General features: G+C 40.4%; 1 protein-coding gene across 10 annotated transcripts in view; it reads right to left on the bottom strand.

Moving 5' to 3' along the window:
- Nucleotides 1–500: 500 nt before the first annotated feature.
- CCSER2 (coiled-coil serine rich protein 2) overlaps nucleotides 501–12,581 on the bottom strand; it is a 215,282-nt gene continuing 203,201 nt past the window's right edge. For 7 of the 10 annotated variants that reach the window (XM_059662015.1, XM_059662014.1, XM_059662017.1 and 4 more), the window contains one exon: nucleotides 501–5,561. In XM_059662015.1, the coding sequence (XP_059517998.1) occupies nucleotides 4,743–5,561 (819 nt within the window). In that variant the 3' untranslated portion in view covers nucleotides 501–4,742. The remainder of the gene's footprint in view (nucleotides 5,562–12,581) is intronic. The other 3 variants (XM_059662023.1, XM_059662018.1, XM_059662019.1) reach the window with 2 other exon arrangements.

Below are 12,581 nucleotides of genomic sequence, written 5' to 3'. Positions count from 1 at the left end.
TTGTTAAACACATTCAAAACAGTTAAAAAAATTTCCCCCCTTTTATGCAGCATTCCAATTTACAGAATCTGTGAAAACACAACAAACTATTGTTGAACTACTCAATGAAGGCTGGCGTCTGGTGTGTGTGTGTAGAAGGAAGTGTGTTAAGTGACAGAGTTTGAAAACAAAAAAAAATCAACCAAATAAATAGTATTTAATAAATCTTTGTGGGGAAAAGTGATATCTAAGAAAAAGTAACACCATGAAAGAACAAGAAAAGTTTTATAATTATGCACTTTATTTTTATTTACTATACCAACATTTTTAGGAGACTTTACATTTAGTTTTATAATTCATTTTACAAGCAAATTCTAATATACAGTATTTACTTTGAACTGGTTTTTAAAAAGTCAATGGGAAAAACAATACTGCAGATATTAAAGACTGGTGTGTTTTTGTTTTTAGTTAGTAATGACTTAGAGACTTTAAATTCTTTAGGTCAGTGTTTTTGTTATAGCAATGCTTTACCAAGGAGAAAATGGATAGCTTTTCCTCAACAGCTAAAATATCTGATGTATCTTTAATTAATAGCATAGTTGTAGATTGTCACCCACCATCATAATCATTTATTCAAATGTATTCTTTCAAATTCCTGCCGCAAAAACACTGAAGGGAGGTGTGGAAAGAAATTAGGTAATTTAATTCAAACATCAATATTAAGAAAAATAGCAAGGCCATCATCCCCAAGAAAATATCAGGTATTTGTATTATACCTTATAATTAACTTTAATGTGTGCATACGCATGCAAACATAACCACCCAACTAACCCATGAACACGGAAACCACTGTCAGTCTGAGTGAACAGAAATGTGCTGCGGGCTCGCTGATCTTCAGCGCAAGCCCATCTGGTGATTCCAAATCCCCTCCTCTGTGCCCTTGAGACCAGGAAATGGTGGCGACAACTGCTTGGACAGGAGGTACCTCCGCGTTTAACACCCTCTGTGCTACAGGAAGACTTAGAAGTGCCAGCCACAGGAGGGTCATGCTCTCTTTGACGCGTTGAGGGGTCAATGAAACACTCAAAGAAGTTAGTGCTTTAGTGGGAAAAGTGGCACGTGGAGGGTGTAATTCTGTGAACCGATGATTTCAACAAAAAAGCCACACCCAATAGGAGGCATTTGGATATTTCAGGCACAGCTCCAAGCAATTAAGCTCATTTAAAGTGCAAATCTGATATTTTCTTTCATATTTAGGTTTTTACTTGTTAAAATATTTAGGTTCCCTAATATCTATACAAATACAAAACAGTAGTCGATATGCCTGAAGATATTGCACAAATTAAAATGAGACTACAAGAGAAAAACGTTAGAGGGCCTCAGTCTTTAGAAACGTTCTAAATGACTTTTACATCTAAATGATGTGGTCCTTTAATGCACCAGTCATCTGCACCTGGGCGGATAAACACCTCACGCCAGGCTTTCTTTAAAGAATTCTGTGTGCATCCCATTAACAGCCCAATGTATGCACTTGTACATACTCTAGTAATTTTTCTCTTTCACAATGTGAAACTTAACCAATCCCCAGAAAACTTCTTCCTCAGGACTTGGAATTCCAGCACTGCAACCATCTTCACTGAAATCACAAGAACTAAGATAAAAGTGACCTGAACTCCTACTCAATGAAGGCTGAGTACGCTCTGCGTGTAGAAGGAAGTGCATTAAGTGACATACAGAGTTGATATACAGAAACATTAAACGGAGATTAAGCCAAATCAGGCAAGCTATAGCCTCACTTCATTTCCGACTTAACATTTACTAAGGAGTAGCCTAACACAATATTCTTGCATTTTAAAGAAAACTGCAGGCAAATACTTTGTCGGTTTTGTGAAAGCATCCTCCATGTTTTTCTCTTAAATGTATGATGCCTCGTAATTATATTGATGAGCCTTCTGCCAAAATCAAGGCTAAACAGAGGTACAGGGAGTTTGAAATGATGGGTTCATTCATATTTCTGCATATTAATCAGGAAGAAAAAAGAGCAGGAAAATATCAGAATAAAAGAACTGCAGAAGCCATTATTTTTATGTAATAGACATTTCCCTCAGACTAGAGGGTTAAAAATAATGTAAAAAATTAAAACTTTTTGCTTAAAGATCAAGACCTACTAATGACTGCTACACAGGAGTGTGTATGTGCTCCATGCTGCCGGTCTGCTCCAACGCCTGGGGCCGATGCCTGAGTGAGTGATGGGCACCCTGCCCGTCTGCAGCACCTGCTCAGCTCTGCGGACTCAGGCCTCACCTCTGTGTGGTCTCTTCTCCGCTGCCTTCCACTGTCCCGGCATCATTGTCTTTTCCAAAGAACCTGCCCCCTCATGATATGTCTATCAACTTCTACATCAGCCAAAGGCCTCCTGACTCATCAGGATGAATTATGTAGGAAATACAGCGTGTCCCCCAAAGTGTACACACATTTTGAATTATTATAAAGTCAGTGTTTATTTAACATACAGTTCACTTTCAAAATTTAAAGGAATCTACAGAAATACTTTTTTTTGCCAATGCCTATTTTCAAACTGATGACTGGTTTGGTCCAGGAAGTGCTGATAACGTGAAGCAAACATCAAGAATAATTTTGTTTGATATTTGTGCACCCTCAATGTTGACTGTTGTTGGTTTTGTACTGTAAACTGTATCTTCTATACATCCTCATTAAAAAGTCTAGTGGCATTTTAGGATAAATTTTCTTTGTTAAAGGCTTAGTCTGACTTCACCCATCACTATATTTCAAATCAGTTAACCCTGAAAGGAGTGAAAACTCCATGAGTCACCAGCTGTTAAAGTGTGTGTACGTTTTTGGGGACCCCTCTTTAGTGTAATAACACCCCACTTATAATACATGAGGTCAGCTTCTTTCTCCTCCCAAATGAAAGAGCACCTGTGCCCACTGCCAGCCACAGCATCACTGCTCGTCTCTAGCACAAACAAGAGCTTTGCTGCGGTGGCTGACACCAACACCTTCTGGACAATGTGAAGTTTCTGAACTTTTGTGTTTCTCCTGCAGAAGTGCCGCTAAATGAGAGGATGGTGTTGCCTGCTACCAAATCCAAGAATGGTTTGTACCCAGTGAAGGGCAAATTCACTGGAATGGTACGGGAAGACTACCTCAAAATGGTAGTAATCCATCAACTCTTGAAATTTACATTAAAGCACTTGCTGTTATTTCTTTAAAAAGGGGCAGAGAGTTTCACCAATGTACATTTTTAAAAAGAATCTCTAGAAATGTGAGTGGCTAAGTTTTTGGCCAGAACCCCTTTTGATACATTTTGGTCAGCTGATCACAACAAAAATCTACATTGTGAAAGCCCATCTCTCTGAAAGACAGTAACTCTAACCAAAGCCACAACAGGCAAACCACCTCAGGACATGATCTGGGAGAGCAGGGCACACTGATGGAGCTTCTGAAGAGCGCCCACGGCATGATTCGGTGAGCGCTCCTGGTCCCTGGCGCTCCACAGCTATCTTCCTAGGACATTAGTTAAGCACATTGCCACTGACGTATCTTTTAATACCTTTAATAAAACACAATTTCCACTCTCTAATTCTATTTCTCTTCCCAAACCTACTTTTTAAGAAACTGACATTCAAATACACACCAACATAAAGGGGACCTGACAACTCAGCAAAAGCGCTGTGTATTCTAGCTTTCTCAAGATGGTCTACTTACATTTATAATTATTGCCAAAATATTTTAGCTTTTTTTTTTTTTGCTACAGAAAATAGTCTAATTCCCTATGCATGGGATATTTATATCCCATCCAAGTTTTGTGCAAACATTTCAAGTCCATTATTCCGGTCTTCAGATATTAGCAGAAAGTCAATAAATACACATATTACAATAAAGACTTAATTTAAAATATATGCTGTGATTTTAAAACAGCTATCTTGAATCCATAAGCCTATAGGGTCCAAAACTGAATTACCAGCAAAACTCTAGCACCAACACGTTACAAATGAATACACCTTTAGGGTATAGGTTTCAAGATGTGTCTTAAACTTTCCAAAATTTATCCAGTACCAAAAGCAAACACAATGGTGTGCATGTATAAACAAAATGTTAGTGATATGTAATTGGTTTATACATCCTATGAAACATTTTATCCTGGGAACTTGGTAAGTTAATATTGAGAGCAGCTTACTAGCAAGGAAAGATAGAACTCATAGCTTCCCACGGAAGGCAGGGTCTCCTTTGTCCACCATAGAGCTTTCGTATAGACCTTTTCAATCTACGAATCACTGGCCAGAACCCTGCTTACAGACTACCTACCACCTCCCACTACCACCAAATCTTTACTTAAAAGAAGAACCATGGTCACAAGAGGGCAAGTGAAAAAGAGTGAGGCTCTGACCACAATCAGTCCAGACCGTGAGAGGACGAGGGGCACGAAGGCACATGTCTTGCCTGCTACGTGGCGGACTGGGCCTTTTCTGGTGTGCGAGCAGTGGTCACAGAGTGAGAGCCTCTGTGGGCCTCTGAGATGGGAAAGCAAACGCTCATGTTCACCTGAGACAAATACACTTCACTGCTATGTGCTTCGACCAGGATATAAATGGAAGAGCCCAAACGAGTAGAAGCTTCCACATTTTAATGTTTTAAGATTCGCAAGCTTTTAATGGAACCTCCACCATGGCAGCAAACTGCATGTAAAGCTATTACAGATTTTTTTTAAAAAGACAAATTGGCAGGTGATGACTATGTACTTAGTGTATCTTTGGTTTAGGAAGACGAGAATACCGATTAGACGACAAACCATCCCCAGAATTCAAATTGCCATTTGGGTTCTGCATGATCTCTTTTCTCTTTGTTAATGGCCTTGGGATGCTTGTCTTGGCCTGGAAGTTTTGAGGCTCCGGTCGGGGGTTGATTATTTGTTTTTGTTTGAAAGAGCCAGAAGGAGGGCGGAGCTTAGATGCTCGTGGATTTAGATTATTTGCAAGATTTGTTTGACTAGATGTTAGCTGAATTTTTGCTGAATTACATGGTGCCATTACTGGTGAATTCTTACAGGTGGGAGTCCTACTTGGAGATGATTCAGAAACTGAAGGAGGTACCAAAGAACTCAAGATGGATGGCTTCAAAAGCTGCAAGGATTTGGGCTGAGACGTGTCGTCCTCTGGTAAAGACTGGTTTCTTCCAACTCTCTTAGCCTGGTCTCCTGAACTCGATTGGGTAAGTGTTTGAGAAGAAGTGGGTACCACCTGCATGTCATTCATTGGATTATTTGCCAAATGATAAGGCTCTGGAGCATCCACGGTCATGTCCCAGCCTGCTGCCGAAGGCGCACTCTTACCCACCTCCTCAGTGAGCTGTGGGCTTGAGGAGAAAGGCCGGCCTTCCAGGCTACCGCTGCCTTCTTGCTGCGAGTCATGTGCAAAGCTGTCATCCCGGCATGCGGCCCCTGGATGGGCGCCCTGGCCCGCGAGCTCACTGTGGTCCTCGCTATGCTGCCATTTTGTTAGTTTTCCCTGGGCGTGGTCTGTGGGTCTGGCAAGGCTGCTGAAAGGCTGTAGTACTTGAGGCTATTAAAATTAAAAACAACATTAGCAACAACTCATTTTAGAAATGCCTCCTAGAATTAACATAAGTTCCAATTCAGCTGTGTTGGTACTTACTACGTTTTAATATAAGAAGTATGTGAGATTCTTTTAAATTAAAAAATAAATTGCAACATTCAACTAAATTCATGAGACACACCAACGAATGATAATGCAAACAAAAATGATACAGGCAGTAAACACTAAACAAGATTCAAAATCAAACAGGAGGAAAGAAAAATCTTAAAAGTACTGATTTATTGTTGAAAAAAGATTCCTGCCTCAATTGATTCATTACATATTTACAACTTTATATATAAGAGTTTGACAGAGGACTTGCATGGCACTTTGTTTTAATCTCCATAAAGCATCCAGATAGTAATTGTGATCTTCAGAATATTACCAATTTTTAAGATTTTTTGAAAAGGAAAGCGGTACACCACTTTATCACACTTGACGAGCAGAAGAATTCCTTTAAAAGTGTCAAGGTGCACTACTCTATGGAGAATTAAAATTACCAGCAAATAAGGTTTAGAATTAAGATTGTATTTTCAGTAGATATGAAATTGTATTTAAACAAAAAAATAGGTCAATGCACTTAGCTAATGCTAACCCACCTTTAATGTTCTTGCTGAGATGTTTCAGAATAACATATGTTCACCCCTATTTGTCTGTCTCACTGCCATCTGAGGGATCAGCTGCAATTCTGCTATGGCCGGCACGCAGAAAGCAGGTTTGCCTTCCCCACGAGCGAACACCCACTCAACAAAATTAAAAATGATCAGCCTTTGGAATGATGGCTGAGATTAAGCAAATGTGAAATTGCCTGTACCTTGAACTAAAGCTCAGAAGCCTACAATGGCAAAGTTCTCAAGAGGCCCATGTGCCTTGCACACACTTTTCCTGGAGCTCACTGTGGTTAAGATTCTATACAATCAGAGGAAATGTGCCACTTCCATTACTTTTGTGCATTCGCAAAGAAATATGAATCTTAAAGTTTTCTTTCAATGGCCCAAAGAGTAGTTTACATGGGGCAGAGCCTATTGTTCCTGTCCTGATACAGGGCGGTTGCTACAAATGTATAAACACACACACAGCCTCTTTCTATTAAACAATGTGGGCTCAAAGTATCAAAAAGTCTGGCATGGGGCTTTGAAACATGAAATTAAAGGACGATTTTTTACTAATAAAATAACTTTTTAAAACTATGCTAATCCCTAAACAAACCTACACAGTATTTCTAACTTCTCCACAGAAGGGGCGAACCTGTTGATGGCATGCTGCATCACCTGTCCTGCTGCTTTCCCACCTCCTGCACCAGCACTGAGTGAAGGCGGAGGGTCAGCCACCAGGGATTAGGTGACAGCGGGTTACCAGGGGCTGGGAACACGCTCACGGACTCAGGGTGGGTAGAGGCCATGATGGCAAAGGGCTGATTTGCTATTAAAAAATAATAAAATCAAGACAATGACTATTCAAAATTAATCTATATGAATATATTATATTAAACTCTCTTACTTAAGAATGTTTAAAATAAATACGCTATCTCAGTTTTTACTTTCAGTGAAATATCCTAGACTTTAAAGTCAGCGGTTATTTTCACAATCAATCACCACAGAGATGAATAAACTGTCCTTCAAGAATGAAGATTCTAAAAAAAAGGAAGAATGAAGGTACTAAAATCACCATGTAACTAATTCAAAAGACTCTCCTTGGCGTTTCCTTGAGAAAATGACCATGCCAATGTGGTCACAGACTCTAGAAAAATGCGTACAAGTGGAGAGCAGGGCCATGTCAGGCAAACGAAAATATACCAAAGAGGAAAAAAGCAACGGAATGACTTTGTCTTCCTTCCCCTTTCACCCTAAAAACTATAGTTTGAAGTTAAACATCTTAAAGCAACTACGACCTTTGAAAATATCAGTAACAATTTAAAAAATGATGCCTTCATTGTAATATGTCTACTGCCAGTAAGAAAAAAAGATATAAATATGTGCTAAAAGCATAAAAAGGTATGATTTTTCTAATTAAGGTGAAGTAATACATTGATTAAGAAATCAACTCTCCAGAAAAGGGGCAGTGTGAACTGTAGATAGATTATCCGTGTGCACTGTTCTGATTACTCGTGTTATCCAACTGACTAGTACTTATCAGAGAACTAAATGGAAATACAGCAGCGAGAACGACGTCTGCTTATATTAAATGCAATGAAGCTCCACACCAAATATGAAAGAACTTGAAAAATAGTTTTTTAAAAATAAAATTTTAAGTCTTTTAACTGAGAGGATTTAAGATTGAACAATTACCTTTAAAAAGTCTGAACTATCACTTGGTTACATTAAATAAATCAGTGGTTTCTGAATAATGAATAATGAGATTTTCTGTTTTTACTAAAAGTGGTAGGATATAATTTCCCTATCCTAAAATAAATGTATTGCTTTATTGTTTAATTGAAAACTAGTTTGGAAAATAATTCTACTCTTGTAAAGAAAAACATTTCTTACATTTTGCTAGTTTCCAGATGGGGGAGAGGGGGTGCTGGGGGATGAGAGAAAAAGGTGAAGGGATTAAGAACTACAAATTTGTAGCTATATGACAGTTATCTAATCTAATAAGGAGGGAATATGCTAATTGGCCCTCACTCTGTCACAAAGATGGTGGCTCCCACAGCCAATAAGGAGGGAATATGCTAATTGACTGTCCCGCCCTCAAAGATGGCGGCGCCCACAGCCAATAAGGAGGGAATATGCTAATTGACTGACACGCCCTCAAAGATGGAGGCGCCCACAGCCAATAAGGAGGGGAATATGCTAATTGACTGTCCCGCCCTCAAAGATGGCGGCGCCCACAGCCAATAAGGAGGGAATATGCTAATTGACTGACACGCCCTCAAAGATGGAGGCGCCCACAGCCAATAAGGAGGGGAATATGCTAATTGACTGCCACGCCCTCAAAGATGGCGGTGCCCAGTCCCCTCAGCCCCCCAGCTGCCCAGGGCCGCCCAAGGCTCAGGTAACCAGGGCCGGCTGAGGCTTGCGCTGCTGGCAGTGGCAACAGCAGAAGTGTGATGGGGGTGCCGCCTTCCCCTGATCTCTGAGTCGCCTCCCGCCCCTGAGGGCTCCCAGACTGTGAGAGGGGGCAGGCCAGGCTGAGGGACCCCCCCTCCAGTGCATGAGTTTTCATGCACCGGGCCTCTAGTGAGGATCTAAAGTGCAGCACAGGGAAGACAGTCCGTAATATTTTAGTAACTGTGTACGGTGTCAGGTGGTACTGGATTGATCAGGGTGGTCACTCTGTAAGTTATATAAATGTCTAATCATTGAGTTGTGCACCTGAAACTAACATAATACTGTATGTCAATGGTAATTTAAAAATAAAAAATTTAATTAAAAAAGTCTCTAGAACAAGATCAAGGTATGACTATACCAAGGACCGAGGAAACGACCTGCACCTTATGTGTGGGAGGTTGTGGAGAGCTGGTTCCCACCCAGGACTGGGCTGCTGAACACGCTGCCCCTTAGCATCCAGCAAGCAAAGGAGAGATGTGTCCTGATAGATTGCTGCTTTCAGTACCACCTCCCCAAATTCTAACCCCTCAAATCTATCAATATAAAGGCAAAATGTTAACAATTCACCTTGCCCATTCTCACTACTGTTTCTATGCTCTCAGACAACTTTAGAATAAATTTAAATATAAAAAGAAATATCCATATTTTCATGAATAATAAGACCAACAGGAAGGAATATTAAAGACCATTCATCCATTTTTTAAATGTCAATGATGTGTCGTGCACTGTTAGGTGTAGGAAAAGATGATGGAGCTGAGCACAGTGCTATTCCTGTGGTTGAGAGGCCTCAGGAGGGAGATGGCTAAACAAATGATGAGACCATGTCTCCTGCACAACACGGGACAAAAACAAAACACATGCCTGAGGAGAGAGTCACAGAGGGCATCCAAGAATTGCAAACATCTGAGTGTTAAGATGAGTAGGAGTTTGCCAAGTAAACACAGAGGGAAGAGGGCCCAGTGTGTGGAGGACCAGTGCAGGGCACAGAGGCAAACCAAGAACATGGGGTGTTCTAGTAACTTCAAACCATCAGGCTGAATTTGAAGAGCACCGTCTGGTGAAAAGTGTAGGCGAGGGTCAGCTCATAAAGGAACTCAGGTCAGGCTAAGCAGGTCTGACCTGAGCAGCAGGTGATGAGAGATGATGAACTGTGAGCAGCAGAATCATTAAGATCCGATGTGCGTTTCACAATGTCACTGGTGGAAGCCATGAGGAGTGTAGGGGAGGCGATGAGACTGTAAGCAGTGCAGCCAGGTAGGCAGCAGGGTTGTTGCCAGCAGCCGGGGTGAATGGTTAGGGTCTAACATTAGGACAGTGACAGAAACACTGGAAAGGATTGGAAGAGATTTTGAAGGTGGAACAGGTAAGAGGCTGCTCAGGAGGAATTTAAGCTGAGTCGCAGGTTTCTGGCTTTGGAGATGCAAGATGAGTGCTGCTGCCCTGCACAAGAACAAAAGCCTCAGGGGGAAGCTGCCCACCATGTCTGCCTCAGCCCACAGGATTCCAGGCAAAAGGAACCCCACTACAGGGGGCCATCAGGAAACGCCCAGAGTCACAAACAAGTAGAACTTCATTATTCGGTCCTTGGTGACTGAAGCTTTAAAATGTGGATCCACCCTAGACTTACAGAGCCAAGTGCTTCTAACTGGACCCAGTAACGTCCAGTCTTACTTTACTTAAACAGGCACTTCAGCACACTATTCTGAGAATTCTCAGAAGCAATGCTTACAAGTGTCAAGGTCAAGAGTGCTAGCAACAAGTACTACTGGGTAATTAATTGTGCAAGGGATTGCTAGGCATCTTCAGTGACCATCTTTAAATGTTTATTTTGGTATGTTTACAGAGATAACTAGAGACTAGGAGCTTCTACAGGCATGCTCCAGCTTTATTCATTTTTTGTTGTTGTAGTTAGTATCCCTAGTATTTGGCACATAATCCTATATAGTAAAACCCTAATATGCAAATCGACCGAAGGGTGGAATGACTGGTTGCTATGATGTGCACTGACCACCAGGTGGTGGCGGCAGCATTAAGGACCCCTCGGGGATCTCCAACTGCCGGCTTAGGCCTGCTGCAGACATCCCGTCCCGCGAGAGGTCCCGAACTGTGAGAGGGTGCAGGCCGGGCTGAGGGATCCCCCCCTCCCAGTGCATGAATGTCATGCACTGGGCCTCTAGTAGGAAATATACACTGTATACAGCAGTGGGCAAAAGTAGGTTCACAGTTGTGAGTACATGAAATGCAGTTAATAATCATAACCTGCATGCCTTTTTGTCTATAAAACTGTAAACCTACTTTTGCCCACCCCAGTGTGTGTGCATATATAGATGTATGCACATACATATTTTCTAGAAAAATTAATAACTTATTAGTGAGTGTTATATACAAGAATTACTTCTTTGATAATAAATTATCAAAATGATACTTCCCTATTAGGTCAATGATGCAGCACTAATAATCAAATGAAAACAAGCTTAAAAAAAACAACACTGATGAAAAAAATAATTATAAAAATGTTTACCTTAAGTAAGTTTAGGATTAGCTTAGTGGTTCATGATTAGAAGGACAGCAGTAAAGATTATCTTTGAACTTGAACACAGCACTTCTCATAATGGCCCACCAGCCAAGCCACAAATATGTTTTACTTGGAGACTACATATTTGTGGATAAAATGAGTTGTGAAAATTGTCTTAACCAAGCATTCAGCTATTTTTATTTCTAATAATTAAATACATTTCATAATATTCATGTAAAATACTTATCATAAGACCTCCTAGCACATCAAATATGCTCAATAAATGTCATTTACGATTTAGGTGTGAACATGATGAATTTAAGCCATGGTCTTTTTGTAACTGGGTCTTGAAAAAAAAAAAAAAGGCAAGCTCTATAGCAGTATAGTAATAAAGTAGTTGCTACTGAGTAAGAGGTTTCAATAATGCCAGTCACACCTAAATGTGTTAAGTCCACAGCAGTTATATGTGATATGACATGGAGTCAAGGCTCCTCTCTGGAGATGCACCAGAGTTAGCACATGCAAGACACTTTCCCATTTAGAAAAAGTCTACATATGGCTAAGAGCCAGCACAACACACAGGGAATCACTGAGTTAGCTCTTACAGTCAGACGGATCTGGATTTGAATCCTGAGTCTATCACTTACTATGTGTGAGATGCTGAGTGAATTATCTTACTCCTCTGAGATGGAATTTCATGATTTATAAAATTAGGATGATAACAATATCTACACCACATCAAGTAATTGTAAGCAGTAATGGTGACATTCACAAACACCTGAGGAATAATATGCTGTGGGCTGAGAACAGGGCTTCCTTCTTTCCGAGGGTAGACAGCCAGACTCTCATTTTGTATCTGGTCTCTCATTATCACTAGACCCTAGGTCAGTGGTTCTCAACCTTCCTAATGCCACGACCGTTTAATACAGATCCTCATGTTGTGGTGACCCCCAACCACAAAATTATTTTCATTGCTACTTCATAACTGTAATTTTGCTGCTGACATGAATCGTAATGTAAATATCTGATATGCAGGATGTATTGTCATTGTTACAAATTGAACATAATTAAAGCATAGTGATTAATCACAAAAACAATATGTAATTATATATGTGTTTTCCGATGGTCTAAGGCGATCCCTGTGAAAGGGTCGTTCGACCCCCAAAGGGGTCGCGACCGACAGGTTGAGAACCGCTGCCCTAGGTGAAAGGTCATGTTTTCTTTTGGTAAATAAGTAAACTGAAGTTAAATAAACTTAAGTAACATGTCCAAATTCACACACTTTATCAAATGGCAAAACCAGTAATTTGTACCACAGAGAATTTAAAATGCAGTGCTAATACTTTATTATTTGTGCTACTTGGGTAATTCCAATGAGTTCACAGACTTTTAGAATATGCAACATAGCCAGATGATTATTTA

This window comes from Myotis daubentonii, chromosome 13, assembly GCF_963259705.1.
Source record: "Myotis daubentonii chromosome 13, mMyoDau2.1, whole genome shotgun sequence".
Lineage (NCBI taxonomy): Eukaryota > Metazoa > Chordata > Mammalia > Chiroptera > Vespertilionidae > Myotis > Myotis daubentonii.
This window is presented reverse-complemented; position numbering and strand designations above follow the sequence as displayed.